Source organism: Rhinoderma darwinii, chromosome 1 (genome assembly GCF_050947455.1).
Source record: "Rhinoderma darwinii isolate aRhiDar2 chromosome 1, aRhiDar2.hap1, whole genome shotgun sequence".
Taxonomy (NCBI): Eukaryota; Metazoa; Chordata; class Amphibia; order Anura; family Rhinodermatidae; genus Rhinoderma; species Rhinoderma darwinii.
Window position 1 is genome coordinate 301,482,541 of NC_134687.1, and position 27,537 is coordinate 301,510,077.

General features: G+C 45.7%; 1 protein-coding gene across 1 annotated transcript in view; it reads right to left on the reverse strand.

Moving 5' to 3' along the window:
- Positions 1–24,700, reverse strand: part of LOC142741759 (guanine nucleotide-binding protein subunit alpha-15-like) — a 91,874-nt gene extending 67,174 nt beyond the window's left edge. Inside the window, exon 1 of the mRNA XM_075851096.1 lies at positions 24,556–24,700. Within this exon, the coding sequence (XP_075707211.1) occupies positions 24,556–24,700 (145 nt within the window). The remainder of the gene's footprint in view (positions 1–24,555) is intronic.
- Between the last annotated feature and the right edge of the window lie 2,837 nt (positions 24,701–27,537).

Consider the following 27,537-nt stretch of genomic DNA (forward strand, 5'->3'; position numbering starts at 1 on the left):
ATGAGAGAGCATATCCAGGAATGCCTGGCCAAGGGTTACATTCGCCCCTCTACTTCTCCGGTAGGTGCTGGCTTCTTCTTTGTAGGGAAGAAGGATGGTGGTCTTAGGCCATGCATTGACTACCGTAACTTGAATAAGGTCACTGTAAGGAACCAGTATCCCCTTCCTTTGATTCCTGATCTCTTTAATCAGGTTCAGGTGGCCCAATGGTTCTCTAAGTTTGATCTACGGGGGGCGTATAACCTTATCCACATTAAAGAGTGGGATGAGTGGAAGACTGCGTTTAACACGCCCGAAGGTCATTTCGAATACCTCGTCATGCCCTTTGGGTTGTGTAATGCTCCCGCGGTCTTCCAGAATTTCATAAATTAGATTTTAAGAGACTACCTGGGGGTATTTCTTGTAGTGTACCTTGATGACATACTTGTGTTTTCCAAGGACTGGTCCTCCCACGTTGAGCATGTCAGAAAGGTGCTCCAGGTCCTTCGGGAAAACAAACTGTTTGCGAAGACCGAAAAATGTGTGCTTGGGGTGCAGGAGATACCATTTTTGGGTCAAATCCTCACTCCTCATGAATTCCGCATGGACCCCGCCAAGGTCCAGGCTGTGGCGGAATGGGTCCAACCTGCCTCCCTGAAGGCGTTACAGTGCTTCTTGGGGTTCGCTAATTATTACAGGAGATTTATCGCTAACTTCTCGGTCATTGCTAAGCCTCTTACGGATCTCACTCGCAAAGGTGCTGATCTCCTCCACTGGCCTCCTGAGGCTGTCCAGGCTTTTGAGATCCTTAAAAAGTGCTTTATCTCGGCCCCGGTGCTGGTTCAGCCCAACCAAATGGAGCCATTTATCGTGGAGGTTGACGCGTCCGAGGTGGGAGTGGGGGCTGTCTTGTCCCAGGGTACCAGGTCCCTCATCCATCTCCGTCCCTGTGCCTACTTCTCCAGGAAGTTTTCGCCCACTGAGAGTAACTATGATATTGGCAACCGCGAACTCTTAGCCATTAAATGGGCATTTTGTAATGGATCTGCCAGGCACTACGTCTGTGGAGACTCCCAGGGTTAATCAGTCGACACCTGAGGCCAGACCTCTTAGACTGACACCGGCTCCCACCAATCAGGGTGGCAGGCTCAGGAGTGGGAGAGCCTATCGCGGCCTGGTCAGTCAGAGTTAGCTCCGCCCCCTGTCCATTTATACCTGCAGTTTTCTCTTCCTCATTGCTTGTTATTCTTTTGGATTCCTGGCCCCACTGCTGCTTGCTCCAGCCTGCTTCTGCCGTGCTTCTGCCTTGCTGCAGTTCCCCTTGTCTTGCTTTGCTTTTCCCCTGGCTTGCTTCTGTCTCCGTGCCCGCTCGGGTTACTCACTTCGTCCTGGTCCTGACTGTTCGTTCGCCGCTCCGTTTCCTCGTGGCGTTCCGTGGCTACTGCCCCTTCCCTTGCGTGTTCCCTGTTTGTTTTCCTGTGCACTTAGACAGCGTAGGGACCGCCGCCCAGTTGTACCTCGTCGCCTAGGGCGGGTCGTTGCAAGTAGGCAGGGACAGGGCGGTGGGTAGATTAGGGCTCACTTTCCCTTCACCTCCTTCCTGCCATCACAGAATAACAAGCCCTTACCTAGTCTACCATTTCTCCTACGCTGTCGCTATCATGGACCCCCTTGAGACCCTGACCCAGCAGATGCAGGGCCTCTCCCTACAGGTCCAGGCCCTGGCCCAAGGGGTTGGGCGCACCACCTCACCTCTAGAACCCGACCTCAAGTTACCTGACCGGTTTTCAGGGGACCGTAAGACGTTTCTCTCCTTCCGGGAGAGTTGCAGACTATATTTCCGCCTTAAGCCCCACTCCTCAGGTTCCGAGAACCAGCGGGTGGGTATCATCATATCCCGACTCCAGGAAGGGCCCCAAGAGTGGGCCTTCTCCTTGGCTCCTGACGCCCCTGAACTTTCCTCTGTTGATCGTTTTTTCTCTGCCCTCGGACTCATTTACGACGAGACTGACAGGACTGCTTTAGCCGAGAGTCAGCTGGTGACCTTACGTCAGGGTAGGAGACCGGTTGAGGAATACTGTTCTGATTTTAGGAAGTGGTGCGTAGCTTCTCAGTGGAACGATCCGGCCCTAAGGTGCCAGTTTAGGTTAGGATTATCTGACGCCCTGAAGGATCTGCTGGTTAGTTACCCCTCGTCTGACTCCCTTGACCAGGTTATGGCCCTAGCAGTACGACTTGACCGACGTCTCAGGGAACGTCAGCTAGAACGCTTCAGTGTGCTCCCCTCTGACTTTTCTGCGATCCCCCCCGAGGTCCCGCCTCCTCGCCCCTCCACGGAGGACTCGGAGGTACCCATGCAACTCGGGGCCTCCATGTCCCCTCGACAACGTAGGGAGTTTCGCAGAATGAACGGTCTCTGCTTCTACTGTGGGGACGACAAGCATCTACTGAACACCTGTCCCAGGCGCAAGAATAAGAAGCCGGAAAACCTTCCGCGCCTAAGTGATCATCGGGGAGGTCACTTGGGCGCACAGGTATTTCCCGTTAATGTGAAACGCAATAAAATTTTGCTTCCCTTTCAGGTCTCGTTTGCTGGCCGGTCTGCCACGGGCAGTGCTTTCGTGGATTCTGGTTCATCTGCTAATATCATGTCTGTGGAATTTGCTATGTCTCTAAAGATGCCTTGTATTGATTTACCTTATCCTATCCCTGTAGTAGGTATCGACTCGACTCCCCTTGCTAATGGTTATTTTACTCAGCATACTCCTGTTTTTGAACTCCTTGTTGGCTCCATGCATTTGGAGCAGTGCTCTGTACTGGTGATGCAGGGATTATCGTCTGATCTGGTATTAGGTCTTCCCTGGTTGCAGTTGCATAATCCCACGTTTGATTGGAATACTGGGGATCTCACCAAATGGGGTAATGAATGTCTTACGTCATGTCTCTCTGTTAACTCTATTTCTCCCCGGGAGGAGGTAAACACGCTTCCTGAGTTTGTTCAGGACTTCGCCGATGTGTTTTCTAAGGAGGCCTCCGAGGTGTTGCCCCCCCATAGAGATTACGATTGCGCTATCGATTTGGTGCCTGGTGCCAAGCTTCCTAAGGGTAGGATATTTAATCTTTCATGTCCTGAACGTGAAGCCATGAGGGTGTATATCCAGGAATGCCTGGCCAAGGGTTTCATTCGCCCCTCGACTTCTCCTGTAGGTGCTGGCTTCTTCTTCGTGGGGAAGAAGGATGGTGGTCTTAGGCCGTGCATTGATTATCGTAACCTGAATAAGGTCACTGTAAGGAACCAGTACCCACTTCCTTTGATTCCGGATCTTTTTAATCAGGTTCAGGGAGCCCAATGGTTTTCTAAGTTCGATCTACGGGGGGCATATAACCTTATCCGCATCAAAGAGGGGGATGAGTGGAAAACTGCGTTCAACACACCCGAGGGTCATTTCGAATACCTGGTCATGCCCTTTGGGTTGTGTAACGCCCCTGCTGTCTTCCAGAATTTTATTAATGAAATCCTGAGAGAGTACCTGGGTAATTTTCTTGTTGTGTACCTTGATGACATACTGGTGTTTTCCAAGGACTGGTCCTCTCACGTGGAGCATGTCAGGAAGGTGCTCCAGGTCCTTCGGGAGAATAATCTGTTTGCTAAGACTGAAAAATGTGTCTTTGGGGTACAGGAGATACCATTTTTAGGGCAAATCCTCACTCCTCATGAATTCCGCATGGACCCTGCCAAGGTTCAAGCTGTGGCGGAATGGGTCCAACCTGCCTCCCTTAAGGCGTTACAGTGTTTTTTAGGGTTTGCCAACTATTACAGGAGATTTATTGCCAACTTCTCGGTCGTCGCTAAGCCTCTTACGGACCTTACCCGCAAGGGTGCTGATGTCCTCCATTGGCCCCCTGAGGCCGTCCAGACTCTCAAGAAGTGCTTTATCTCGGCCCCCGTGCTGATTCAGCCCAACCAAGAGGAGCCATTTATTGTGGAGGTTGACGCTTCCGAGGTGGGAGTGGGGGCCGTCTTGTCCCAGGGTACCAGCTCCCTCACCCATCTCCGCCCCTGTGCTTACTTCTCTAGGAAGTTTTCGCCCACGGAGAGTAACTATGATATTGGCAACCGCGAACTTCTAGCCATTAAATGGGCTTTTGAGGAGTGGCGGCACTTCCTGGAGGGGGCCAGACACCAGGTAACGGTCCTTACGGATCACAAGAATCTGGTTTTCCTAGAATCGGCCCGGAGGCTTAATCCTAGACAAGCTCGGTGGGCACTATTCTTTACCAGATTTAATTTCTTGGTTACCTATAGGGCTGGGTCCAAGAATATTAAGGCTGATGCTCTGTCACGTAGTTTCATGGCCAATCCTCCTTCCGAGAAGGATCCCGCTTGTATTTTACCCCCTGGTATAATCGTCTCTGCCACGGATTCTGATTTAGCTTCTGATATCGCGGCTGATCAGGGTGCAGCTCCCGGGAACGCCCCTGGGGACAAACAGTTTGTTCCCCTGCAATACCGGCTGAGGGTACTCAGGGAAAACCATGACTCCGCTCTATCTGGTCATCCTGGCATCTTGGGCACCAAACACCTCATTACCAGAAACTATTGGTGGCCTGGGTTGCCTAAAGATGTTAGGGCTTACGTCGCCGCTTGTGAGGTTTGCGCTAGGTCCAAAACCCCTAGGTCCCGACCTGCGGGCCTACTACGTCCCTTGCCCATTCCCCAGAGACCTTGGACCCATATCTCCATGGATTTTATCACCGATTTGCCTCCATCTCAGGGCAAGTCGGTGGTGTGGGTGGTAGTCGACCGCTTCAGCAAGATGTGCCACTTTGTGCCCCTTAAGAAGCTACCTAACGCCAAGACGTTAGCTTCTTTGTTTGTGAAGCACATCCTGCGTCTCCATGGGGCCCCAGTCAATATCGTTTCGGACAGAGGGGTACAATTTGTTTCCTTATTTTGGAGAGCCTTTTGTAAAAAGTTGGAGATTGATCTGTCCTTCTCCTCCGCCTTCCATCCCGAAACTAACGGCCAAACGGAAAGGACCAACCAATCCCTGGAACAATATTTAAGGTGTTTCATCTCTGACTGTCAATTCGATTGGGTCTCATTCCTTCCCCTTGCTGAATTTTCCCTGAATAACCGGGTCAGTAACTCGTCAGGGGTCTCCCCGTTTTTCTGTAATTTCGGGTTTAACCCAAGGTTCTCCTCCGTCTCCCCTGGTTGTTCCAATAATCCTGAGGTAGAGGATGTTCATCGGGAACTGTGCACTGTCTGGGCCCAGGTTCAGAAGAACCTAGAGGCGTCCCAGAGCGCACAAAAGATTCAGGCAGATAGTAGACGTTCTGCTAACCCCCGGTTTGTCGTCGGGGATTTGGTCTGGTTGTCGTCCAGGAACTTGCGCCTTAAGGTCTCGTCCAGGAAGTTTGCTCCCCGATTTATTGGGCCTTATAAGGTCATTGAAGTCCTCAACCCTGTATCCTTCCGTCTGGAGCTGCCCCCATCCTTCCGCATACACGACGTCTTTCATGCCTCCCTCCTTAAACGCTGCTCCCCGTCCTGGTCCCCCTCTAGGAAACCTCCTGTTCCCGTTCTCACCCCTGAGGGGGTGGAATTCGAGGTGGCCAAGATTGTGGACAGTAGGATGATCCAGGGCTCCCTCCAGTACCTGGTCCATTGGAGAGGATACGGGCCGGAGGAGAGGACTTGGGTACCTGCTCGAGATGTTCACGCTGGGGTATTGGTCAGGAGGTTCCACCTTCTCTTCCCCACTAAACCGGGTCCTCTTAGTAAGGGTCCGGTGGCCCCTCATAAAAGGGGGAGTACTGTAATGGATCTGCCAGGCACTACGTCTGTGGAGACTCCCAGGGTTAATCAGTCGACACCTGAGGCCAGACCTCTTAGACTGACACCGGCTCCCACCAATCAGGGTGGCAGGCTCAGGAGTGGGAGAGCCTATCGCGGCCTGGTCAGTCAGAGTTAGCTCCGCCCCCTGTCCATTTATACCTGCAGTTTTCTCTTCCTCATTGCTTGTTATTCTTTTGGATTCCTGGCCCCACTGCTGCTTGCTCCAGCCTGCTTCTGCCGTGCTTCTGCCTTGCTGCAGTTCCCCTTGTCTTGCTTTGCTTTTCCCCTGGCTTGCTTCTGTCTCCGTGCCCGCTCGGGTTACTCACTTCGTCCTGGTCCTGACTGTTCGTTCGCCGCTCCGTTTCCTCGTGGCGTTCCGTGGCTACTGCCCCTTCCCTTGCGTGTTCCCTGTTTGTTTTCCTGTGCACTTAGACAGCGTAGGGACCGCCGCCCAGTTGTACCTCGTCGCCTAGGGCGGGTCGTTGCAAGTAGGCAGGGACAGGGCGGTGGGTAGATTAGGGCTCACTTTCCCTTCACCTCCTTCCTGCCATCACACATTTGAAGAATGACGCCACTTCCTGGAGGGGGCTAGGCACCAGGTAACGGTCCTTACCGACCACAAGAATCTGGTTTTCCTAGAATCTGCCCGGAGGCTAAACCCGAGACAAGCTCGATGGGCAATATTTTTTACCAGATTCAACTTTTTGGTTACCTATAGGGCTGGGTCTAAAAATATTAAGGCTGATGCACTGTCGCGTAGCTTCATGGCCAGCCCTCCTTCGGAGGAAGATCCTGCTTGTATTTTGCCTCCAGGTATAATCATTTCCTCTATTGATTCTGATTTAGTCTCTGAAAATGCGGCTGATCACGGTTCAGCTCCCGGGAACCTTCCTGAGAACAAGCTGTTTGTTCCCCTGCAATTCCGGCTAGGGGTACTTAGGGAAAATCATGACTCCGCACTATCTTGTCATCCAGGCATCCTGGGTACAAAGCACCTCATTGCCAGAAACTATTGGTGGCCTGGGTTGCCTAAAGACGTTAAGGCCTACGTCGCCGCTTGTGAAGTTTGTGCTAGGTCCAAGACTCCCAGGTCCCGACCAGCGGGCTTACTACGTTCTTTGCCCATTCCCCAGAGACCTTTGACCCATATCTCCATGGATTTTATCACCGATTTGCCTCCATCTCAAGGCAAGTCGGTGGTGTGGGTTGTAGTAGACCGCTTCAGTAAGATGTGCCACTTTGTGCCCCTCAAGAAACTACCCAATGCTAAGATGTTAGCTAACTTGTTTGTCAAACACATCCTGTGTCTCCATGGGGTCCCTGTCAATATTGTTTCGGACAGAGGGGTACAATTTGTTTCATTGTTTTGGAGAGCCTTCTGTAAAAAGTTGGAGATTGATCTGTCCTTCTCCTCTGCCTTCTATCCTGAAACTAATGGCCAAACGGAGAGGACTAATCAGTCTCTAGAACAATATTTAAGGTGTTTTATCTCTGACTGTCAATATGATTGGGTCTCATTCATTCCCCTCGCCGAATTTTCCCTTAATAACCGGGTCAGTAACTTGTCAGGGGTCTCCCCCTTTTTCTGTAATTTTGGGTTTAATCCACGGTTCTCCTCCATTTCACCTGGTAGTTCCAACAATCCCGAGGTAGAGGTCGTTCATCGGGAACTGTGCACAGTCTGGGCCCAGGTTCAGAAGAACCTAAAGGCGTCCCAGAGCATACAAAAAACTCAGGCAGATAGAAGACGTTCTGCTAACTCCTTGTTTATGGTCGGGGATCTGGTGTGGCTATTGTCAAAGAACTTGCGCCTTAAAGTCCCGTCCAAGAAGTTTGCTCCCCGGTTTATAGGGCCATACAAGGTCATTGAAGTCCTCAATCCTGTCTCCTTCCGACTGGAGTTGCCCCCATATTTTCGAGTACACGACGTGTTTCATGCCTCCCTCCTTAAACGCTGCTCCCCGTCCTTGGCTCCCTTGAGGAAACCTCCTGTCCCCGTTCTCACCCCTGAGGGGGTAGAATTCGAGGTGACCAAGATTGTGGACAGCAAGATGGTCCAAGGCTCCCTCCAGTACCTGGTCCATTGGAGAGGATACGGGCCTGAGGAGAGGACTTGGGTACCCGCCCGGGATGTTCACGCTGGGGTATTGCTCAGGAGGTTCCACCTTCGTTTCCCCAATAAACCAGGTCCACCTAGAAAGGGTCCGGTGGCCCCTCATAAAAGGGGGGGTACTGTAAAGGATCTGCCAGGCACAGCTTCTGTGTCAACGCCCATAGGTAATCAGTCTGCACCTGCTTCTATGTCTGTGAGACTGACTCCATCTTCCACCACTCAGGATGGCAGGCTTAGAAGTGGGAGAGCCTATCACAGCCTGGCCAGATGGAGCTAGCTCCCGCCCTCTGTCTATTTATACCTGCCTTTCCTGTTCCTCCTTGCTTGTGATTCTTCTCGTTTGGTTTCCTGGCCCTGCTGCAGCTTCTTGAACTATTTGTCCCTGCTTCATATTGACCCTGGCTTACTGACTACTCTCCTGCTCTGCGTTTGGTACCTCGTACACTACTGGTTTGACTCGGCTTGTTGACGACTCTCCTGCTCTGCGTATGGTACCTCGTACACTCCTGGTTTGACTCGGCTCGTTCACCACTCTTGTTGCTCACGGTGTTGCCGTGGGCAACTGCCCCATTTCCCTTAACTTCTGTGTACCCTTGTCTGTTTGTCTGTCGTGCACTTATTGAGCGTAGGGACCGTCGCCCAGTTGTACCCCGTCGCCTACGGCAGGTCGTTGCAAGTAGGCAGGGACTGAGTGGTGGGTAGATTAGGGCTCACTTGTCTGTTTTCCTCCCCCATCATTACAGAAAGTCAAGTCGTGTCTGGACTATAGACAATGTTTTGTACCTAGTTGGCCAGCTGCTATCCCACTACGCGGTCCGGCCCAGTGGGTCCACACCCCGTTCCGTGACAGTTCCCTCAGGCCATGGACCCCGCTGGCAATTCAAGGGCATGTCACCCTCTCAAGCCATGCAGGCATACCTGTAGGATCTGCGAGCACGACAGGATCAACTTCTTGTGGCAGTAGACTCCATGGCACAGCAGTTAGGGACGCTGTCTACTTCCTTCTCTGCTCCTATATAAGCTCCTCCGATGGACCCTCCTGCTACACCTCCTGGCAGCTCCGGTTCGGATCCTCGGTTCTCTTAGCCATTGCCACTTCGGTTCCATGGAGACGCAAGTTCGTGCAGGGGGTTTCTGAACCAATGCCATATCCACTTCACTCTGCACACCCGAGCATTTCCTTCGGACAGAGCCAGGATCACCTTCATTATGTCTCTACTTGCCGGCAAGGCCCTGGCGTGGGCAAATCCTATCTGGGAACGACAGGGACCCGAGACTTCCAGTAGTTCGTGCGGTTGTTCCATACCATATTCGAAGAGCCTGGACAAGTCTCGTTGCCAGCCAGTGCTATTTTTAACCTTCGCCAGGAGTACGCCTCCGTGGGCGAATACACCATCCATTTCCGGACCCTGGCAGGAGAATTGTCCTGGAACAATGAGGCCTTGGTAGCATCCTTCTGGTATGGCCTATTGCCCGATATCAAGGACGAACTAGCTGCTTGAGATCTCCCAGCTGCCTTGGACGACCTGATTCTACTTGCTACTCGGGTGGACATAAGGCTCAGAGAGAGATCTCAAGAAGTTCGACAGGAGAGATGGCTTCCTAGACTGGTGCCCAACTTCCAGCAACCCCTCTTGCCTTCTTCTTCTGCCCCGCCCGAGGTTCCGATGCAGGTGGATCGGCTTAAACTGTCTGTTCAAGAGAAACAGCGGAGGCGCACCTCTGGACTCTGTTTATATTGCGGCCTCGCTGGCCATGTCGTCCATCTGTGTCCCAAGCAGCCAAAAAAAACCAATGCCTAGGATTGGTTGGAGAGACATCCCTGAGCGATACTGCATTTAATATAGAACTCTCCTTCAAACTGTTCATTCCTGTAACCATCGTTGCTGGCGAGAGTCCTCATCCAGTCTCTGCCTACCTGGACTTTGGCTCTGTAGCCAATTTCATCTGCCAAGACCTTGTGGATCTTCTTCAGTTGCCCACTATTCTGCTGGAAAGGCTGTTGATCGTTGCCTCGGTAGATGGACTGCCTTTGCCTGACCCAGTTTTGTCTGTGACCAAGCCGTTAAGACTCCAAGTGGGAGTTCTTCACTCTGAACTCATCTCCCTGTTTGTCCTGCTCGAGGCCGTCAACCCTGTGCTGCTGGGTTTGCCTTGGCCCCAGTCCCGGATTGGAATTCTGGAGAGGTTCTCCAGTGGGGCCCCAAGTGTCTCGACCGCTGTCTGGTGCATGTACATCTGCCTCAGTCTCCTCCGAATCAGTCACTGGCAGGGTTGCCTTCTTGTTATTCTCAGTTTGCAGATGTCTTCAACAAGAAGGAAGCAGAGACATTGCCACCACATCGAGCATATGATTGCCCTATCGACTTGGATCCTGATTCGTCCCCTCCTCACGGTAGAGTATACCTTCTGTCCTTGCCTGAGACCCAGTCTATGTCGGCCTACATTAAGGAGAATCTGGAGAGGGGCTTTATATGAAAATCCTCATCCCCGGCCGGAGCCGGATTTTTCTTTGTTAAGAAGAATGATGGATCCCTCCGACCCTGCATTGACTACCGAGGCCTCAACCAGATCACGGTGAAGAACAGGTACCCATCGCCTTTTATTTCAGAACTGTTTGATCGCATATGGGGGGCAAAATTTTTTTCCAAGCTAGACCTGCGGGGGGTTTACAATCTAATCCGGATTCGTCAGGGTGACGAGTGGAAGACTGCATTTAATACACGTGATTGACACTACGAATATCTGGTCATGCCCTTCGGCCTGTGTAACGCCCCCCGCTGTGTTTCAAGAATTTGTCAATGAAATTTTTCATGAAATCCTCTATATCTGTGTTGTGGTGTATCTCGATGACATTTTGATTTTTTTCCCCCAGATCTTGTGACTCATCAGGGTCATGTCCGCCAGATTAAGGGAGAATCATCTTTATGCCAAGCAGGAGAAGTGCGTGTTGGAAAATAAGTCTCTACTCTTCCTGGGCTATATCATGTCTGATCAGGGTCTCAAAATGGACCCTGAGAAGGTAAAGACTGTCCTGGAATGGCCACGCCCCCAAGGCTTAAGGGCCATACAACGCTTCCTGGGATTCGCCAAGTTCTACCGGCTGTTCATTCCCAACTTCTCTTCTTTGACAGCTTTCATCTCCACCCTCACTAAAAAGGGTATGAATGCCAAGGTATGGACTCCATAAGCTGAAGTCGCATTTAAAACGTTAAAAAAGGCCTTCACATCAGCCTCTATTCTTCATCACCCTGATGTATCCCTACAGTTTTCATTAGAGGTGGACGCTTCCTCTGTTGGTGTCGGTGCACTTTTGTTCCAGAGAGGTTCGAAAGGCAAGACTGTGGTATGTGGCTACTATTCTAAGCGGTTTTCTCCCGCAGAGTGCAACTGCTCGATTGGGTATTGGTAGTTACTGGCCATCAAGCTTGCCCTGCAGGAGTGGAGACACCTACTGAAAAGCGCAGCTCATCCTATCCTGGTCTTCACAGACCACAAGAACCTGACCTATCTACAGATGGCTCACCGGCTGAATCCTCGTCAAGCTAGGTGGTCGTTGTTCTTTGCTCGCTTCCGGTTCGAACTCCACTACCGACCTGCCAACAAGAATGTGAGGGCCGATGCCTTGTCTAGGTCATTTGAAACAGAGGACACTGTGGAGTCCCCACAGAATATTATCGACCCTTCCTGCATCTTTTCTGTTAACCCTCTGCAAGATAGAGACATTCCTCTGGGAAGGACTTTTGTACATCTGGCAGACAGAGGAAGAATCCTTCGCTGGGGGTCACAGTTCCAAGCTGGCAAGTCACGCGGGTGCCCGTAAGACCCGAGACCTAATTGCCCGTCAGTTCTGGTGACCCACGCTGCCCAAAGACGTCATGGACTTTGTCCCTCCTGTACGGTGTGTGCAGCAAACAAAGTTGCCCACTCTAGACCAGCCGGTCTGCTCCAACCACTGCCTGTGCCTGATGCCCCCTGGCAACATGTTGCTATGGACTTTGTCCCAGATCTGCCTATCTCTGCTGGATGCAGTGTGTTCTGGGTGGTGGTGGATCGATTTTCTAAAATGGCTCATTTTGTTCCCCTGACTGGTCTGCCTCCTGCTGCTCGACTTGCTGACCTCTTCGTTCAACACATCTTCTGTCTGCACGGCTTGCCTCTGCATATTGTCTCGGATCGAGGGGTCCAGTTCACCTCGAAGTTCCTGGAGAGCACTCTGCGGCCTTCTCGGTGTAAAGTTGGACTTCTCCTCAGCTTATCATCCTCAGTCCAATGGACAAGTCGAAAGGGTTAACCAAATTCTGGAGAACTATCTGCGGCACTTTGTCTCCAGACGGCATGATGACTAGGTGCAGCTGATCCCGTTGGCTGAGTTCTCCTATAATAATTATACTAGTGTGTCCACCACCTCCAGTCCGTTCTTCATCATCTACGGCCAACATCTTCGTATACCTCCTCCTGTCTCTACTATGTCCCAGGTGTCTCAGCTGACTCTACCTTTAGGGACTTTCTGCAGATATGGCAAAAGACACAATCTTCTATTCTGCTGGCGGTGGACCACATGAAGAGAAAGGCAGACACTAGAAGACGAGAACCTCCCCAGTTTCTTCCAGGTACGAAGGTCTGGCTGTCTTCCAGGAATATCCGGCTGAGGGTGCCGTCTTGCAAGTTTGCTCCCAGGTTCCTCGGACCCTTTGAGATTCTGCTACAAATCAATCCTGTGTCGTACGAGCTTCGGCTGCCTCCTACCCTCAAGATCCCTAACTCCTTCCATGTCTCCTTGCTGAAACCCGTGGTCCTGAACCGCTACTCCAAGACTCCTACACTGTGTTCCAAATTATTATGCACATTGGATTTAAGTGTCATAAACATTTAATTATTAGTTTTTCAATTAAACTCATGGATGGTATTGTGTCTTAGGGCCATTTGGAGCATTGTAATCAATCTCAGACACCTGTGATAATTAGTTTGCCAGGTGTGCCCAATCAAATGAATACTACTTAAGAAGGACGTTCCACATTATTAAGCAGGCCACAGGTTTCAAACAATATGGGAAAGAAAAAGGATCTCTCTGCTGCAGAAAAGCGTGAAATAGTGCAATACCTTGGACAAGGTATGAAAACATTGGATATTTCAAGGAAAATTAACCGTGATCATCATACTGTGAAAAGAATTGTGGCTGATTCAGAGCACAGACGGGTTCGTTCAGATAAAGGCATAATGAGGAAGGTTTCTGCCAGACAAATTAATAGGATTAGGAGAGCAGCTGCTAAAATGCCATTGCAAAGCAGCAAACAGGTATTTGAAGCTGCTGGTGCCTCTGGAGTCCCGCGAACCTCAAGGTGTAGGATCCTCCAGAGGTTTGCAAGTGTGCATAAAGCTATTATTCGGCCACCCCTAAATGCTCACAAGCAGAAACGGTTGCAGTGGGCTCAGAAATACATGAAGACTAATTTTCAAACCGTGTTGTTTACTGATGAGTGCCGTGCAACCCTGGATGGTCCAGATGGATGGAGTAGTGGAGGGTTGGTGAATGGCCACCATGTCCCAACAAGGCTGCGACGTCAGCAAGGAGGTGGCGGAGTCATGTTTTGGGCTGGAATCATGGGGAGAGAGCTGGTAGGCCCCTTTAGGGTCCCTGACGGTGTGAAAATGACCTCTGCAAAGTACGTAGAGTTTATGACTGACCACTTTCTTCCGTGGTACAAAAAGAAGAACCGTGCCTTCCGTAGCAAACTTATCTTCATGCATGACAATGCACCATCTCATGCTGCACAGAATAGCTCTGTGTCATTGGCTGCTATGGGCATAACAGGAGAGAAACTCATGGTGTGGCCCCCATGTTCCCCTGACCTCAAACCTATTGAGAACCTTTGGAGCATCCTCAAGCAAAATATCTATGAGGTAGGGAGGCAGTTCACATCAAAACAGAAGCTCTGGGAGGCTTTTCTGACATCCTGCAAAGATATTCAAGCAGAAACTGTCCAAATACTCACAAATTCAATGGATGCAAGAATTGTGAAGGTAATATCAAAAAAGGGGTCCTATGTTAGCATGTAACTTGGCCTGCTAAGTTTTTTTTTTATTGAAAGAGCTTTTGATTTCTGTAAATATGACCTCTTGATGTTGCAAATGCAACAAATTACCATTTTAGTTCTCTTTACAACCTTTAAAATGCTTTGATCTCTGTTGTGCATAATAATTTGAAACAGTGCATTTTGAGTTTTTTACGTCTAAAAAAAAATCTGTTATCATTAGGAGATTTGTTCAATAAAATTCACATTATACTCGAACGGTTGATGGCTTGAAGATTATACTGACTGTCATTTGCATCGACTATTTAGGAAATCAAGAACGTGGGAGGAAGGATGTTTTATTTGGTGGATTGGAGGGGATTTGGTCCAGAGGAGAGGTCTTGGGAGCCAGAGAAGAACATCGATGCCCCTGTCCTCGTGAAGAGATTTCTCTCCCGCTCTGGCCCCAAGAAGAGGGGACGTAAGAGGGGGGATACTGTAACATCTATGGCCGAGGGCCGTCGTTCAGACTTACCCTCTTATGGCCCCGGCCATGGACATCTGTGCTCTCGGCGACATCTCCCTCCAGGGAGATGCCGGCACTCACTTCCGGGTTCTGGGACTGTTTCCCACAGGGTGCGCAGGCCCGTGCGTGCACGGCCTTGAAGGGCCAGTACGTGTCATGCTGTCATTATTCAATAATTAGCCCAGAATGCTGCTGGACTATAAAAAGGGCTCTGCCCACTTGATCCTTGCCTAAGCATTGTTGTATACCTAAAGTTTGTCTTGCAAATGGCCTCCCAGTGTTTTCCAGTTCCCAGTGTTACCCGTTCCTGCTGCCTATACCCTGTATCCCGTGCTATCGTATTTACTGAGCCAAGTGGGTCCACAGCCCGCGCTGTGACACTCCCTACTTGTCTTGTTCTACAAGATTTCCGCTATTGTCAGTTTCTCACCTGTCACTGAATCATCCTCAATGGCACTTCCCTATTGCCAATAAGATATGATGGCAGGAGAGGTAAGAAAATGTAAAGGGTATAACCACAACTTTACTTAACTGAATTACAATAAGTTGTTTGTGTATTTGTTATTTGTATTTATTAATAACACAACCATATATCACCCTAGACTGATGAAAACCAATATTGTGAGTCTGTCGTGTAAAAAAGTCAGGATGAGGCCAGATTCACACAAGAATGAAACAGGCACTTTTTTTATGGCACATTATGGCCCACAAGTCCCAGCCGTGAGTCTAATGACCCGAACTAACAGCATCATATGGATTGGGACCAGGACTTGCAGTCATAAAATGGGCACTAAAATGCTAGCTATTTTTTCACCTAAAGTGAAGCTCTGGTCAAAAACTGAAAATTTAGCTTATGTCTGAAGTGGAGTCACCCGCACCCCAAAGTTATACTAGCTAGTCCCCATTAAGCCAGAGACACATGGGTATCTTTCTGCAGGCCGCTCCTGCACTTGTTACGGCTCGTCCACACACTGCTGAATTGCAGTGTTTTTTTCGGAAGGAAATATGCAGGACAATACAGTAGCAGCATCCAACCAGAAACTGACCTGCAGTGTTTTTTTTTCGGGCCGCAGCATGTCAATTTCCTGCTGCAGAAAGCGGCCAGAATTGCTGCGTTTTTCAGAGATGATGTCTAAATCTTCTAATATTGTGAAAAACGGAGCAAAATATGAAGTTGAGTGTTTTTGCCGCAACGGAAGGTCTGCGTTTTTCAACGGAATTGCTGCAGAAATTTTCTGCAGCAATTCCATTGTGTCTGGACAAGCCCTAACGGTGCAGCCGTCAGAAATTCCACCCGACTTCTCCATACACAAACAGCTCGGCTCGGCCAGGCGTGCATGTGTTCTCAGGGAGAAAGCTGCTGCCAGACTCTTCTGGCAGTGGCTTATCTAATATCTAACAAAAGGATACGGCATGTTAGGGTTCAACATGCCCAACCCTTCTCTCCCCCAACATCTGCCATCGGGGGAGAGATGGGATGCCGCCATACACATTATATGGTCAGCTGGTTCCGCCGAAATCTGTGGGTTTAGCCCACATACATCTAATGTGTATGGCCACCTTTACCGGACACCTCTTCTTTAAAGACAAATAGGGTCTCTTTAAGCTATGGACGCCTTTGCAAATGTGGGGGGAAAAAACATTTTTGTAATGGACTTTATTTAAAAATGTTGCACCGTTTTGCTTCTGCAGCTTTCATGCATTACAATACATTGCAAGCTGCTCGATGCCGTTCAGTGTTGATCCCAACAACCGGGCTCACTGTCGGCTCAGTCTCCAACACCCTTCTGTCTTCTGCTGAATGGGAATCTAAGCTCAATTCTTATCATATTGGATCAAAGGCCATGTACACTCTATTCCACCTAAAATAAAAAATGAAGCAACTTTGCAAATAGTCTTCATTGGAATATCCCACTGCTTTGTGCGTACAGCTGTTTTGCAGACTTTCGCATGTCTCCGTGGTTACAGACTACAAACAAACCCTGTGTATAGTCTGATCCTGCAGCCATGTCTTACTTTACTCATCTGTCCCCTCTTCTACTGACTGTAGCTTAGCAAAAAGCGGAGGCATAGGGAGGGGTTTAACCCCTTAATGACTGCCCATATGCCTTTTTACAGTGGTCATTAAGGATACTTATGCAACAGCACCGCCTTTTCATGCCGCTGTCTCATACGCCTGGCACATGTGTTTCGCACCGGCTAAAGCAGATGCCAGACAGTCTAAAGACAGCCGGCTCCTGCTCTAACGGCCAGGATCGGAGTTACCTCCGATCCCGGCTATTTAACCCCTCAGATGCCGAGGGCAATAGCGACCATGGCATTTAAGTGGTTTGAGAGGGAGGGGACTCCTTCATGATGCGATCGCGGGGTGCTGATGGTTTCCATGGCAGCAGGAAATACCGGAATAACTGCTAGTTTTACACTGACAGGCATAGTACACTGAAATACGGAAGTATTGCAGTGTATTATCAAAGCAATGAAACTATCACATAGTGAAGTCGCATAGTGGGACTAAAAGTAAAGTAAAAAATAGATCAATACAGTTTATAATAAAAAATCCCAAGGAAAAAAAATGAAAACTGCATTTTCCCTCCTTACAACATGCTTTATAATGAAAAAATATTTTTTATAAAAACAATAAAACTATTACGTTATTTGACCCAAACAGTGAACGCCGTAAAAAAAAACTTTAAAACAATGCCGGAAATGCAGTTTTCCGTTCATTCTGACTTCCAAAAAACATAATAAAAAGCGACAAAAAAGTTGTATGTACACCAAATTTGTACCAATAAAACTACAAGTGGTCCTACTCACATATTATTTAATTTGTAACCAGCCAATTGTTTTTTGTTTTTTTTCATATTGTTCTTGATAACTCCTCTACCCTTTTGTAAATTTGAAAATGTTTTTATATAAACAAGTTTAACCCCTTCAGGACATAGCCTGTTTTGGCCTTGTGGACGCAGGCGATTTTTTCTAATCTGACGTGTCACTTTATGTGGTAATAACTCCGGAATGCTTTTACTTATCCAAGCGATTCTGAGATTGTTTTCTCGTGACATATTGTACTTTACGTCTGTAAAAAAAATTTGGTAGATAAATTCAATATTTATTTGTGAAAAACACAAAAATTTATAGAAAATTTGCAAAAAATTGCATTTTTCTAAATTGTAATGTATCTGCTTGCAAAACAGATATTAATACCACACACAATATTTAAGAGTTAACATTTTCCATATGTCTAATTTATGTTTGCATCGTTTTTTGAACATCCTTTTATTTTTCTAGGATGTTACACGGCTTAGAACTTTAGCAGCAATTTCTCACATTTTCAAGAAATTTCCAAAACCTATTTTTTTAGGGACCAGTTCACTTCTGAAGTGACTTTGAGGGCCTTATATAGTAGAAACTCCCCATAATTCACCCCATTTTAAAAACTTCACCCCTCAAAGTATTCAAAACAGCATTCAGGAAATTTCTTAACCCTTTAGACATTACACAGGAACTAAAGCAAAGTAGAGGTGAAATTTACAAATGTAATTTTTTTTGCAGAAATTCATTTGTAATAGAAAAAATTCTGTAACACAGAAGGTTTTACCAGAGAAATGCAACTTAATATTTATTGCCCAGATTCTGCAGTTTTTAGAAATATCCCACATGTGGCCCTAGTGTCATAATGGACTAAAACACCGGCCTCAGAAGCAAAGGAGCACCTAGTGGATTTTGAGGCCTCCTTTTTATTACAATATATTTTAGGCTCCATGTCTGGTTTGAAGAGGTCTTGTGGTGCCTAAACAGTGGAAACCCCCAAAAAGTTACCCCATTTTGGAAACTAGACCCCTCAAGGAATTTATCTAGTTGTATAGTGAGCATTTTAACCCCACAGGTTTTTTGCTGAATTTATTGGCGTTAGTCTGTGAAAATTAAAATCTACATTTCTTCTGAAGAAACATAGAAATTTTTTAATTTTTGCAAGGAATAAAGGAGAAAAAGCACCCCAACATTTGTAAAGAAATTTATCCTGATTACGGCAATACCCCATATGTGGTCATAAACTTATATTTGAACACATTACAGCCCTCAGAAGGGAAGGGGCGCAATTTGGGTTTTGGAGCTCAAATTTTACTATAATGGTTTTCGGTGCCATGTCCCATTTGCAACGCCCTGGAGGGACGAAAACAGCAGAAACCCCCCAAAAGTGACCCAATTCACTATCAGGATCCAAGAGAGCAAATGCCTCTTAAGTGGTATATAACTTGCGTGCCATTTTTTACGTATTTTTTTTTTAACTTATTTTTTGTAACCGTTTTAATAAAAGTAACAAAGAAAAAGTCCACTAATCCATTGATCAATAAATTTATGAACAACCCTAAGGCCCTGTTCACACAGAGGTTTTTTTACAAGTTTTTCGGCGCGGAAACCGCTCCGCAAAACTCGTCAAAAACCGCCCGAAAATGTCTCCCATTGATTTCAATGGGAGTTGGATGAGCTTTTTTACCGTGAGCAAAAAAAAACGCATCGCGGTAAAAATAAGCGACATGACCTATCTTGAGGCGGTTTCCGCCTCCAAAACCCCATTTCAATCAGTCAGAAGGGTAAAAAAAACACCTCGACGAGTGTTTTGACGAGTTTTTGGCAAACCACTGTGCAAAAAACGTCCTGAGCAGTTTTTGCAGGAGGAATTTTCCTCCTGCAAAAAATTCAGTGTGAACACAGCCTAACAATGAATCAATGTATTTAGAATTTACAGACGTGTAAAATATATGAAGAGATTTATATAAGTATATGTGTGTATACGTATATATTACATGTACGTATATATCTATATGATGATATAGATATATAACATCCCTAATTATTAAATTTTAGTGTTAACAAATTTAAAATATATGTCTATATATAATATATATTACGTGTGTGTGTGTGTGTATATATATATATATATATATATATATGTATATATATATATATATACACACACATACACAGTATATAAATATATATCTATATAATTTTATAGATGTAAATATATAGAGAGACAGATATATATATATATTTATATAATGTGTGTGTGTATATATATATATATATATATATATATATATATATATATATATATATACACACACACACACACACACATATTATAAGCCCTAATTGATTATTAATTAACTAATTAATTGTCCTAGTCTGAGTACTTTCTACCTAAACTATAGCTAGCTGCCTACACTACACTAAACTATGTGGAGGTGTTATTTATGTGTGTTTTTCACAGTCGTTGTGTCTTTATATGAGACACACAGCAGCTGCTCGGCACAGCTTCTTCTCCCCCACTGTCTCAGAACGATCTGACAGGGAGGGAGGAGAAACAGTGTAAGGGGGGATTCACACGAGCGTGTATTCGGTCCGTGCGGGCCGCGTGGTTTTCACGCGGCACGCATGGACCAATACAAGTCTATGGGGCAGTACAGACAGTCCGTGCTTTTTGCGCAGCGTTTGTCTGCTGCGCAAAAAGCGCGACAGGTTCAATAACGCTGCGTATTTCGCGCATCACGCACCCATTGAAGTCAATGGGTGCGTGAAAATCACGCGCACCACACGGAAGCACTTCCGAGGGACGAGCGTGATTCGCGCAACAGCAGTGAAAAGGATGAATGAAAACCGAAAAGCACCACGTGCTTTTCTGTTTCCGAACATCCAAACGGAGTGTCTTTGCGATTAGCGAAGCCGGACAAGCGTACCGAACTTCACCGGGTTCGGCCAAAGTCGTTTTGGCCGATCCCGGCAAAAAAATTATCGGTACGCGACGTCAGGAGATAGTCACTGTCCATGGTGCTGAAAGAGTTAAACTGTTTCAGCACCATGGACAGTGACTTGCGATCCCAAAATACATTAACCTGTAAAAAAAACCGAAGTTCTAACTTACCGATTACTCCTGTCTCCTTCCTGCAGTCCGACCTCCCGGGATGACACTTCAGTTCAAGTGACAGCTCCAGCCAATCACAGGCCAAGCACAGGCTGCAGCCAATCACAGGCTGCAGCGGTCACTTGGACTGCTGCGTCATCCAGGGAGGTGGGGCCCGATGTCAAGAGAGGCGCGTCACCAAGGACGCGTCACCAAGGACGCGTCACCAAGGCAACGGCCGGGAAGTTCTCGGTAAGTAGGAACTTTATCTTTTTTTTTTACAGGTTTTTCGCTGTTGTGTTCGGCATTCACTGTCGAGGGTGCTGAAAGATTTAGCTCTTTCAGCACCTTGGACAGTGACGGGCGTTGACAAGCCTCATCTCTATGATGCCGGCTGCGCGAAAATCACGCAGCCGCGCATCAGACACGCATGACACACGCAGCTGTCAAATGGTTTTTGCGCTCGCAAAACGCTGCGTTGTTTGCGCGCGCAAAAACGCAACGTTCGTGTGAATCTCCCCTAACAAACAGCACGAAAGTTTGTTGCTGCAACAAACTTTGCTGCTGCAACAAACTTTGCTGTGAACACCATGATAGATTTATCATGGTGATCACGTCATCAGGACCGACACCAATCCGGTCCTGATGTCTTCTCTCAGCACTTAGGCTGCTAGTAGCAGCGTGTGCTGAGAGATTCAGAGCACAGGGAGAGCGCTGTGCACTCTGTTCTGGCACCACGTGAATTAACGGGCTGCAGGAGAAAAGCCCAGCACGGCAGCCCGTTAATCTACGTGGGCTGGTCGTGAAGGGGTTAAAAAAGTGGTCCTGCAAAAAAAGTCCCTATACAGCTACATCGGCGGAAAAATGTATATGTAATGGCTCTTAGGGTATGTTCACACTACCTATTTACGGACGTAATTCGGGCGTTTTTGCCCCGAATTACGTCTGAAAATAGCGCCTCAATAGCGTTGACAAACATCTGCCCATTGAAAGCAATGGGCAGACGTTTGTCTGTTCACACGAGGCGTAATTTACGCGCCGCTGTCAAAACATGGCGTGTAAATAGACGCCCGCGTCAAAGAAGTGACCTGTCACTTCTTTGGCCGTAATTGGAGCCGTTATTCATTGACTCCAATGAATAGCAGCGCTAATTACGGCCGTAATGGACGCGGCGTTCAAGCGCCTGCACATGCCGTTACGGCTGAAATTACGGGGATGTTTTCAGGCTGAAACATCCCCGTAATTTCAGCTGTAACGGACGCCCTCGTGTGAACATACCCTTAGAATAAAGACACAAAAAACAAATCTTTTTTTTTATTTTTTTTATTAAAGTGTTTTTATTGTGCAAAAGGAGTAATAGATTTGGTATCGCCATAACCGAAATGACCCGCAGAATAAAGTTATTATATGATTTATACCACACGGTAAACAACGTAAATTTAAGATGAAAAATTAATGGCGGAGTTTCTGTTTTTTTCACTACCCCAAAAAAAGTTAATAAAAGTTAATCGATAAATTACATGTACCCCAAAATAGTACCATTAAAAAATACAACTCGTTTTGCAAAAAAAACAAGCCCTCACACAGCTATGTCTACGGAAAATTAAAAAAGTTATGGGTTTTGAAAAAAATAGAAAATATCGGTTTGTCATTAAGGCACAAAAAATTCTGGTCACTAAAGGGCACTGTAGCCTGTAGCTATGGAGACACATAGGTTTATGTCATATGTATTTTTTTTGTTTTAGATGCATTTGGGCAATAATTATTATTATTTTTTTTAAATGCACATAGCTTTTTAGAAAAAAAAATGAAAAATATGTTTTTCTTTAGATCCCATGATTATATGAAAATATGAGAACTGTTCTCTGCATAGTAGTTGAAACTGGAAACTTTCTATGAATGCTGTAATGTAGCAGTGTTCGTGCTTTTTCTGATTATTGCTGTACAAGTCATTTTTTTTTATTTCAAAAATGTTTACCAGTAACAATTGAGAAAAATTTGAGACATTGCTCATCCTTCTCTTTTTATGTATTAATATGACACTGTTCAGATCCTGCAGGGCGTGATGACATCTCAATAGCACCTTATGTAATAATAAGCCACGGAAAAAACAGCATGATCGCTTGAGTGAAAACAACTATTGAGCTATTTCGGTTGACCCTATAAACATGCCCGCTTGGCTCAGCTGAGTGTGCATGTTTATTTCAATAGAGGCAAGCAGTGGTTATCTCTCGTGGGAACAAAGAATCCTAAGGCTGGTAGTGATGTATATTCATTATCAGGACACTACAGTAATGTTAGTGTTTGTGTATGTAGCTGCACATAGCGATATAGCTATATCGCTAGTGCAGTGTAAATGAATGGAGAGAAGTGCATGACGCTGATTGGTCAGCGTCATACACTCCTCTGTACAACGCCCACTTGGTCTAACATAAAAACACGCCCATTTGGGCATTAAGAAACTCATTAGCATAAAGCTAAAAATCGCTCATAAAGTAGTTTAAAATAGATCGTTTTTCTAAATAAAAAGCATTACTGTCACCTACATTATAGCGCCCATCTCCTTATATAGGAGATAGGGCACTTATAATGTGGTGACAGAGCCTTTACACGGGGTGATTATGGTGTGAAATTTTGTAATATCGACTAAAAGTTTGCAATCATTGGCCGGTGTAAATATTTTATTTGTACGATTAGAAGTTGTTCATCATTAATCAAATCTTTTATGATGTCCAAAAATGATAGTTTGTCGGCATTACATCTCCTTGTGTAAATAGGCAACTTCAAGTTGTTAGAAGACAAAACAGGAGGTGTGGAAATGTAGGCATAGTGAATGCTCAAAGAAGCAAAGTAAGCGACCTCAAAAGTGATTGAAATTCCAATAAAACATATGAATATTGTTATATATAAATGCATGTACGTTACTGATTCAATATAATGTCGATCGGTGCTCATATTTATCAATTTATCTTCACGTGTAAAAGGACCCTTAGTATGAGGTCATCTTTATATTGCACAAATAAACAACTACGGAACTAGCAATTATCTGACCAATCGCCCCGAGGAGAAGGACAGTTGCATTCAATTTCAAATGAATTGGCCATTCACAGAAATAGCAAATTGGATAATTATCCTGTTGCTTGTCCTCAGACCAATATAAGACTAGCTTTAGGCTATGTTCCTCTAGGGAACGGTTAGTAGGCATGTTAGTGGGATCAAGTGAGGTCTTTTCAAGACACTGAAAACACTGAAAACGTAACGCCATAAATTCCACATGGCTGGCTGACACATCTGATGTTTTTTGAAAGAAGCTTGCCACATGCTACTGTTACACAGGACCTTTATATCCTGAGGATCTCGAGCTTTGCTTCTCAAGACATAGTAGTCCAATGTGGTTCACGGACCCCTAGAGATAATCGGTTCTACATTTATATTATAACATTTATCTTTGTATTTTGGATGGTAACAAAGCACAACATCCCACTATATTACTTTTCAGCTTCGTGTTTTTGTTTTTTTTGGAGTGTAGGTAATGCTTTACCTTTAAGACATACCTTCTTTTGCAAGGGGAGAAGAAAGAAAGGAGGCTGGCACTGCCCAATTCAGACAAAGCGATCTTCCTACATAGAGATTTCTACTGACATGTGGTCATATATGGAGTCGGCTATATGATTGCCCACAGGGGTGCTCTTCGTCAAGTACAGCACGTTGAGTATAAAATTTAAAAAGGTAGAAAAATCGAGGCAATCGCTGGTGATGGAGCAAGCCTACGGCCGTTTCTCGTTAACACGCGCTTTTTCAAGGCTTTCTTTTGTAGGATCCCCTGTATTGCAAAGCGTTGTTGACTACTTTTTTTTCAATACCCCCAAAACATATGCCACTAGGACACTCTTTTGGCACACATGAGGCCCTATCTAGGCTATGGATAAGTTCAGCTTGTATTTTGTTAGCAGTCCTGGCATATACGGCAAAAGTATACCACAGATTTAATTTTAACATAATTAGGGTATATGAATATATGTAGGTTTTATTGCACTTTTGTCGTAATTGAGGTTTTGCAAAGAAAAAAATTATAGAAAATAGTTCTGCCCGCTATAGTAAATTGCTGCAAAGACAAAAATAATGTGTGCATGTTTGTGCTAAGGGCAAATAATTATCATCACCAGTAACACTTACCCAAAAGCAGGAGTTTCAGTTCACTCCTGTCCGTCCTTTTGTGTATTTGAAGCATTCTATCAATCTCTTTGCTGACGGCCAATGCCGTTTTATCATCCTCAGACAAGCACGGAGGGCAAAAACACCAGCCACACCACCACGGCATATCAATGGTAACACCAGGGGGGGACACTTATAGATACCTATCCCAGATTTCTTCTTCAAGGCACAGTCAACCTCATGACTTGTCCATTTCTCTAGCTAACTGGGTAAAGTTAGTTGTCTGATACCTCTATTTCACCTTCAAGATTTCAGGTTTTCTTTGATCAGTTGGCGTGAATTAATCTTATCTGACATATATGGTCCAAATTAGGTTTCCACAGCCAGTATGGCATGGCTTACATATCTTCTCTCACAGAAAAAAAGTGAATAAATCCTGTGTTTAGAATAGATATATAGGACTGCTGTCCAGTTTAGGTGTTGCAGAGATGAATACAGAGCTGATGTTTTCTCAGAAAGGCTCAGGTACACAAGTATGAAAGGATGGTTGCATAGTTCAGAAAAGGTAGAGTTACTGTTTGCCGAGTAATCCACTTACACCTCTTCTTACGACCAGTTTGCCGACTGCATGAGAGATACTTGAAGTGCTTTAGAGACTGTAGACAGACCCAAATGGAGACTGGATAAGGAAACAAGTTTTTCGAGCTGACAGTTCTCGACCGCACCTGTGCTATGTATTCCCCTTCATATAAGCCAGCCAAACAGGTTATGAGCACATAACTGCCTGCCTCCCTGCTGGTAGACTGAGATATTATTACAAATAGAGTAAAAAAAAGAAGAAACGGGGAGAAGATTTGGGAGTTTTCTCCTCCAGCACATGTGATACTGATGACAATACACAGTATAATTACATGGGTAGTTTCTCTTAGGCAAGGTGTTGCATTCAACACAAAACATGCATGACCTAAGAATGATGATACAAACAACGTTTTCTCATCTGACGCATTAACTTTTCTTACAGTTGCCCTTAACAAATGGTAAATATAGTCAGGCTATGTTGACCTTTACCATTTTTTTAAAATTACTTTAATGTATCTGAAATGAAAAATAAAGCAATTTTGCAAATAGTTTGATTAGAAATATCTTAATGTTTTTGTGTCTACAGCTCCTACACAGACCTATGTTTCTCCACGGTAACGGACTCCAAACAAACCCTGTGTAGTCTCATCCTGCAGTCATACTTTCTTCCATCTGATCCATTCTTCCTGGTTACACACATTCGGTTTGTTTGCTCCCAATAGTAGTCACTGGAGCCTGAAAAATACAAATTCATTTTTTACTTCTGTATTATTCATCCATACAGTCATGTGGAAAAGTAAGGACACTCCATGTAAGATATATACACTACCGTTCAAAAGTTTAGGGTCACTTAGAAATTTCCTTATTTTTTAAAGAAAAGCACAGTTTTTTTTCAATGAAGATAACATTAAATTAATCAGAAATACACTCTATACATTGTTAATGTGCTAAATGACTATTCTAGCTGCAAATGTCTGGTTTTTAATGCAATATCTACATAGGTGTATAGAGGCCCATTTCCAGCAACCATCACTCCAGTGTTCTAATGGTACATTGTGTTTGCTAACTGTGTTAGAAGGCTAATGGATGATTAGAAAACATTTGAAAACCCTTGTGCAATTATGTTGGCACCACTGTAAACAGTTTTGCTGTTTAGAGGAGCTATAAAACTGACCTTCCTTTGAGCTAGTTGAGAATCTGGAGCATTACATTTGTGGGTTCGATTAAACTCTCAAAATGGCTAGAAAAAGAGAGCTTTGATGTGAAACTCGACAGTCTATTCTTGTTCTTAGAAATGAAGGCTATTCCATGCGAGAAATTGCCAAGAAACTGAAGATTTCCTACAATGGTGTGTACTTCTCCCTTCAGAGGACAGCACATACAGGCTCTAACCAGAGTAGAAAGAGAAGTGGGAGGCCCCGCTGCACAACTGAGCAACAAGACAAGTACATTAGAGTCTCTAGTTTGAAAAGTAGATGCCTCACAGGTCCTCAACTGGCAGCTTCATTAAATAGTACCCGCAAAACGCCAGTGTCAACGTCTACAGTGAAGAGGCGATTCCGGGATGCTGGCCTTCAGGGCAGAGTGGCAAAGAAAAAGCCATATCTGAGACTGGCAAATAAAAGGAATAGATTAATATTGGCAAAAGCACACAGACATTGGACAGAGGAAGATTGGAAAAAAGTGTTATGGACAGACGAATCGAAGTTTGAGGTGTTTGGACCACACAGAAGAACATTTGTGAGACGCAGAACAACTGAAAAGATGCTGGAAGAGTGCCTGACGCCATCTGTCAAGCATGGTGGAGGTAATGTGATGGTCTGGGGTTGCTTTGGTGCTGGTAAAGTAGGAGATTTGTGCAAGGTAAAAGGGATTTTGATTAAGGAAGGCTATCACTCCATTTTGCAACGCCATGCCATACCCTGTGGACAGCGCTTGATTGGAGCCAATTTCATCCTACAACAGGACAATGACCCAAAGCACACCTCCAAATTATGCAAGAACTATTTAGGGAAGAAGCAGGCAGCTGGTATTCTATCTGTAATGGAGTGGCCAGCGCAGTCACCAGATCTCAACCCCATAGAGTAGTTGTGGGAGCAGCTTGACCGTATGGTTCGCAAGAAGTGCCCATCAAGCCAATCCAACTTGTGGGAGGGCCTTCTGGAAGCATGTGGTGAAATTTCTCCCTATTACCTCAGCAAATTAACAGCTAGAATGCCAAAGGTCTGCAATGCTGTAATTGCTGCAAATGGAGCATTCTTTAACGAAAGCAAAGTTTGAAGGAGAAAATTATTATTTGAAATAAAAATCATTATTTCTAACCTTGTCAATGTCTTGACTATATTTTCTAGTTATTTTGCAACTCATTTGATAAATATAAGTGTGAGTTTTCATGGAAAACACAAAATTGTCTGGGTGACCCCA